The 7319-nt window shown below is 36.4% G+C and overlaps 1 protein-coding gene across 1 annotated transcript; it reads left to right on the top strand.

The window, feature by feature from the left end:
* On the top strand, positions 1-658 carry LOC136209447 (uncharacterized). Its single transcript, XM_066000911.1, has one exon. It carries the CDS (start codon positions 264-266, stop codon positions 450-452), a length of 189 nt encoding a protein of 62 aa, XP_065856983.1. The 5' UTR covers positions 1-263; the 3' UTR covers positions 453-658.
* The last annotated feature ends 6661 nt before the right edge of the window (positions 659-7319 follow it).

Here is a 7319-nt window from a genome sequence, read left to right as displayed (position 1 = left end):
AACGAAATGCAACAAAAAAAACGGCATCAAACCGAAGTATCAAAAAAACCAAACCGAGAAATCGAATTCAATCGGTTCGGTTCGATATGCGGTTCACGCCCCTAAACCATTGCTGAAATGGGCTAAATAAATGGACAGGACAGCCCAATTAAGGCCCATTAAAAACAAAAGCAATAATTACCAAAACAAGGAACATAAGAATTACCCTCTTTTTTTCTATCGTATCCAGCAAGAACAGAACAGAGCAGAGCAGGAAAACTCCGATGGTGCTTTGGGCATATCCACCGACGCCGAAGCAATTAACAGTAACAATAAGCGTCATGATCACCGGCGTTTCTCTGATTGCATATGGAGCTCATCTGTCCATGGTGAATATAGCTCCTCAACAAGCTCGAACCAAAGCTCGTAGCCAATTTGTCAGAGATCGCCTCCGGAAGATGCTCGATGATTGATTACTTTCATTTTATTTGTCGCCGTGAAATTGCAGAACTCTAATCAATTTGTTGCAAAATCCTTAAGATGTTTTTAGGGTTTCATTGTTTGTTTGTTTGTTTCAGATCCCCTTTTTGCTTATTGTGGCTGTGTATTTTAATTAAAGCTTAATTACATTTTGGGGGTTTTGGCAAAGTATTATATTATGGACAATTTTTACCTCTAATTTGGTGAAACTTGATACTAAATCGCGATAAAGTTATAATAGACTGTTTTTGGCATAACGACCGAAAGCACCCTAAATTGATTTTGGGTCTATTACTTTAGAAATTGATTGACGATCTTTCAATAAGTCAGGTTTATCAGATAATTGATAGTAAATAAAACTTGATAACGCTCGCATAGAGAAAAGGAACAATACACTCTAACGAGAAATGATTAAAAGTTTAATTCAATCAAGAACAAGAAAAACAAAGCAAAAATGGTGCTTATAAACCCCAAACCTGGATGAAGAAGTTGACAATCTTCTTGACGATTAGAGTTAGAGATAACAATTTCGGCTAGTAGAATCGAACTCCATTGGTATTTAGATCCGATACATTAAAAGCCTAAGCATTGACGGGCCCATAACTCCCAAAGGTCCATCATGCAATGGTCCCAAGCGTATTACCAACTTTTACACTGACTTACACATCACCGCCTCATTTCGAGGTGACAAGGTAATCTCATCCTTTACGGCCCCTATGGAAAAGGTAAATTTCTCTCTTTTAGGATAGATTTTTACATTCATTTACAGTACTTTCTCTTTACTATTTTATAGACTTTTGCATCGGAGTGTATCTAGGAGGCCCACCCCACCGAAGGTCAACCTCTAAAGAACAAGTCAATTGATCGAGCTCTTTGGCTAGACCTAACATTTGGTGTGGTGAGCGTATATCCTACTTAGAGAACCTTCAAGCCTATTCTATCTGCTTGACCGTTCAAGCATCCTCTCGTAAAAGGTCATTGTAGTACATGATGGGAACGCCAACCCAAAGTTCTCGACAATGCTCTGGTAAACACCCCTACGGCAGCCCCGACTTTGAAGACTTCTCGTCTGCCAGATTATGAGGGTCTACTCTCTCTGATGACAATGAAAACAACCACATAACCCCGAAGAAACTCATCAGCCTCAGTAGGCAGACCCTACTGCGACCTTCACAACTGTCCTACAAAAGCTGCAAAGTCTCGCACTAAGTTGAGGGAAGCTCAGCTACAGTTGCAACACAACAACCACCACATATGGGAATACCTTACTAGGGAACGATCCCCCATGCTAGTCAGGCGAGGTAGCAGGCCCAATAACAACGTCGATGACGAACATATTAGGGCTGATACTAGACCCAACCCAAAGGAAACTCCTAACAACACAGCTTTCGAAAACCACAACATAGCAAGTGAGACCACCGAGGCGACAACAGATGAGCCATAGGAAGTTATGTTCTAAAGGTTCATCGATAAAAGAGTCCTCGAAGGTACGGTGGGATATCAAATACCTTCCCATAATCTTTTGGCCCAAAGAGTAATAGACGCTCCATTTCCACCACATTGGAAGACATATCGGCTACCTAACTATAATGGGCTAGATGACCCCAACAATGCAATGTGCAACCTTCATAAATATAATGAACCTATACACACATGCCGACAATATCTTATGCAAGATATTTCCCACAACTTTGATAGGGATGGTGTAAAAGTGGTACAACGAACTATCGGCATGATCAGTCAACACTTTAAGGCACTTGAAATACCTCATTGTAGACCAATTTTTCAGAGCAATGAAAGCTAAAAGAATCAACACTGATCTGCACGGAATCTATGAAAAATAATAATTACAAAGAAACAAAAATGAAAATATATGAAACGATTGATGACGTCTGTGCCTTTTTGCTGTGCATTGGGGTGGTGTGGGGATACTTAAGGGGAGTGGTATCATGTGTTGTTGATATGTAATATGATGACATTGTGATAGTTTGAATCTCGGTGAACTATTGAGTGTATTTTTACTTGGCAAGTGAGGCCCTTAAACAAATGTTAATAAATAAATAGTAAATGTCATTTTTGATGCTTGGTCACCTATTACTTATTAAATACATGTAAACTGAATTGTATATGGGCACGTGGTTGTGCTATGTATATAATTAGTTATCTTATTGAGCCCCCCTCCCCTCCAAGCTCACCCCGCTGTCAAGCAGATTTCTTTTCAGGTTAAAAGTATTAACTGATTAGTGGTACAACTGTCAGAACGACCATTATGTTAAACTACGTTGCAGTACACAGTTAAAGTATAGGCTCATCGTTAAGTTTTGATATGTAAAGCATGAAGAATTAATAGATAGATGCGTTTATGATAGTTTTTCGTTACAGTGACGTTTTAATTATTTATGATTGTTAAATATTAATTAAATAAAAGGAAATTTGGAAGAGGTGTCACATTTAAAATATAGATTAATATTTAGACAATAACTATTGAAATCCAATTTTTAACTTTTTTTATCCAATTAAACAGATTAATTTATTCATTTGATAATAAATATTTATCAATATCTATTTATTCAATTAAGAATATTATTCCATTACATAAAAAAATTTATGATCAATTACATAAATATATTGTTTCATCATCAATTATTTTGTTAGTATAAAAAAATAAATTTGATAAAAATAAGGTAAAAAGCATCATAAGGCCTTGATTTTTAATTTTTTTATTCATTAAACCCTTAATCTTTTATTTGAACACATTGAGGCTTTGATCTTTTTATTTTCTGGCACATTAAGCCTTTGCTTGTCAAATTGGTTAGTTGTAAATATCTAATACAGTTAGAAAAAAGTGTTATTAATTTCATTTGTGTTTGAAATTATATATTTTATAGCTCGAAATAAGGTTTGTACAGTTTTCCTATAGCCACATTACACATGTTAAAAATTATTTCGAATTGATAAAAATAAAAATTTCTAAAGCGTGTGAAATGAATAAAACTTTATGGTCATCAAGGACTTAACATGACAAAAATAAAAGATCAGAAGATTAATGTGTCTAAATAAAAAAATCAAGGGCTTAATGGACTAAAAATTAAAAATCAAGGGTCTCGGGATGATTTTCGCCTAAGAATAATGAATATCAACATATTATATGACGCGTGGGATCTATCAAATTTGAGGTATTTTTTGTCACCACTAAAGAGGCTTGTGATTAGAATATGAGATTGTTAGAAATGCGGAGGTGACATTTCTAGTCATCTCAAATTTTGCTAACCACTAGGAACGCTCTTAGGTGGAAGGTAGTTGGCATAAATTATATTAGATTCATATTCACGTCAAAATTCTAGTGCCACTTTGATGATAAAATGGATAAAATGACTTTGTTATGGCCGGATAAAAAATTTAATGATTTTATTGTTCTACTTTAAAGTTTAATGACATTCATTGGACAAAAAAAATATATATATAATTAATATGAGAAATTAATTCTATTAATTAGGGTCATTAAACTCATTGCAAACATGTTTAAAATTAATTATATTAATTAAAGTCATTAAATTTAGTAGTTTTATTTCTTAAAAAAAGGTTTAACAGTTTTAGAATTTATTATTATAAAAAAAAAAAATATTGTTTCAAAATCGAGGTATATGATTTGTCCTGATCTTGAGAGTGGGTAGGTATAGCCTTACTTAAATCTTTTGTTGAAAAAAACAAAGAAATTCAAATAAAAATAATTTTTATTTACATTTTCCCAACAAAACTCTCGTTCTCCATATTTCAAAAATTGAATCTTACACTTCTTCATCCATCATTTGAATAGCAACTTTGTTTCAAGGCCGCTCTACATGGACTACAAGACCATTAATATGCTCTCCTCAGTTTCTGGTTCAACTCCAGCTCCAGCTCCAGCTCCTAGATTGCCGATTAAAGCCACCGTGGTTCAGGCGTCGACCGTGTTTTTTGATACTCCTGCTACACTTGGTACTAAAGAAACATAATATAATTAAAATTTGGTCAAGAAATAAGAAGAGTTGAATTTATTGTGATTTTTTTTATCTTATATGCAAAGTTTGGAATCAAATTCGTTTAAGAATTATTGTCTTTGGGGACAGATAAAGCAGAGCAAATAATTGCAAAAGCATCTGAATGTGGATCGCAATTGGTGGTGTTTCCAGAAGCATTTCTTGGAGGCTATCAATGGCTTATGATGAGATTTGATGGTGATAATCAGAAAAAGTATCATGCTTCAGCCATCGATGTGCCTGGTTTGATCCATTCCCTTCTAAATTAAAATTCCGTTTTCAGGCATAAAGTTCAATTTTAACCCTAGCGTTTTTTCATATATACTCTTAATGCAAACGTAAGAAATGGTAAAATTTTGTTTCCAATACTCGGATAAATTGTGGCTCTACATAACATAACATGGTGTAATTACAAGATGTTTACTGAGGCCTAGAGATGGAGACAGGGGCACATGATGTCGATGCATCCCCGAACATCCTTGTTCACCCTTTCTTCTTTATCATATGGAGATACATCAAGATCGATTTGTTTCAGAATTTGGATATTTATTGGTTATTTTTTTAGTTTTAATTCAGAAATGTATGTGTACAAATATAAAGAGATTATGAGTATTGGTCTCCAGTAAAATTAAAACCATTGATATACAGAATTCCATGTTCATATTTTAGTATGTTTCATTATTCAGGTAAAAACCAGAAATTCATACGAAGAAGGAGGCAAAAAGTGACATTTTAATTTTAAAAAATGTCATCTAAACAACAATAAAAATGTATTAAAATAAACGAATCTGTCATCTGAAAATAAATCCTTTGACATGATTGATTAAGACCTATGCCATCTAAAACAAGCTATAATGGAAGAAATTATTATACGAACTGTCATCGCAAATTCAATATGCCAATTTCCCACACGTCAACTTGACGGTTTTAATTATTAGTATGTCATGTGATGACATTAAAGGTGACGGTAGTAATAAATAAGCTGCATCGCAACAAGAGTAAGATGACAGTACGCAAATAAGCTAATGTCATGTGTCGTGCCATAACATGACAGAACCTAACCATTGTCTGAAGGTGCAACAGATGGCAGCGAGCCCCGTGACAGTTTTATATCTCGTGGGACGGCAGTTTTTAACCGTCATCTGAAAGGGGGTTTTGGCGTAGTGTTAGAAGCTTGTCCAACTCGGGAGTTGATTATGAATGGGTGCATCGATGGAACGGGTGAGACATTGAATCATCTTGACTTGGGTTCCATGGATGAGTTAGCTAGCCACTCTCCTAATAAAGTCAAATCCAAAGAGGAGAATGAGGTTGAGAAGAGGAAGACCACCTTGAGAGCTTGTCCAACTTGGAAGTTGAGTGAGAATGGGTGCCTGGTAGCACGGAAGAAACATCGGTTCGCAATGACTTGGGTTTCGTGGATGATTTACCTAACATTTCCCTTAATGAAGCTAAAACTAAGGAATGGAAGGCGATTGAGAACAGAAAGAGCAAAGTTGAAAGTGAGTAAGTTGAGCCGATGTTCGAGGGTGACAAGCACATGTCTTTCAACGAGCCACCTAAAGGGCTTCCACCTTTGAGAAAGCTACCACGAGACATAGCATGGGATCCGGGAGATAGTGCACCTAGTCCTATATATGGAGAATTGAGCTCTAAAAAGGAGAAGGAAGGTTACTATATGATGCCTTTTGATAGAGCCGGGGTGCCTAGCACATGCAATATGCAAAGGAATCAAGTCACCCACTTGGTAAAATTTGAACTTATTCTTTTGTGTTTTATTGAAATATATGTGTTGGAAGCTTGGTTGTGTATGTTGAGGGAGAACCTTTCCTGTGATGAGCCTATGAGAGGTGATCTTATTGTGAAGAATGTGAGCTTCATTGAGTATTTGTTGAATGGGAATGGTTTCCCGGGGGATATAGATGAGAAGGAAGGAAGTCAAGACTTGGTAAATTCGGAATTTATTATCTTATGCTTTATTGACATGTATGTGTTGGGGTATATGTTATGCTTGTTGAGGGAGCAACAACCCTACGATGAGTCAATGAGAAGCGATCTTATGGTGAAAAGAGTGGGCTTTATGAAGTCTTTGATGAATGGGGATGACAAGTCTTGAAGTTCCGGGATTGTTAACCCAAAGTGAGGAGGAAGCTAATACGAGTGTGCTTGAGTTCGCTATGAAGTGGATTGACAAGTGTCGTCGGGATATTCCGCTTGATGTCAGCCATAGGCAAGTAGAGATTGAGCATGGTAGTCGGGTTAGTGGAATGAATGATAGAGAACTCCGAGAATATTCAATTCAAAATTATGTTAGGGTTATGAAGAGTGCTTAATGAATCGCTCCAATTTAGGTTGATATATGGCACCGGGACATTCCATTTGAGATCGGCTATGAGCGAGTGGAGGCTGAGCCTAGCATCCAGGTTGATGGCTTGAGGTATATAGAAGTCCGAGAATATTCAACTCAAGGTCATGATGTAGTTTTGAAGAGTTCTCAAGGGATCGCTCTAAATTGGGTTGACATGTTTCATCAGGACATTTCATCCGAGATAAGCCATAAGCGAGAGAAGGTTGTGGAGAATCGTCGAGTTAGTGAAGTAAGTGATATAGAGATCCGAGCCTATTCAACTCAAGATCATTTTGGGATTTTGAAGAGTACTTGTGGGATTGATCCTAATTGGGTTGATATGTGTCGGCGGGACATTCCATTTGAGGGGAATCCGGCAAAAAGGTGGACTGGACTTCTTGAATTCATTTCAAAAAAACACCTTGGTTCGACTTGAGAGTTTGGGGCCTGTTCAAAGCTAACATGTCTCATCAATATGTGGCAAGCAACCTAGG

Source organism: Euphorbia lathyris, chromosome 10 (assembly GCF_963576675.1).
Source record: "Euphorbia lathyris chromosome 10, ddEupLath1.1, whole genome shotgun sequence".
Classification (NCBI taxonomy): Eukaryota; Viridiplantae; Streptophyta; class Magnoliopsida; order Malpighiales; family Euphorbiaceae; genus Euphorbia; species Euphorbia lathyris.
This window is presented reverse-complemented; position numbering and strand designations above follow the sequence as displayed.

Coding starts and splice junctions, on each gene's coding strand:
- LOC136209447 (XM_066000911.1), top strand. CDS start 264: ATGGTGCTTTGGGCATATCCACCGACGCCGAAGCAATTAACAGTAACA.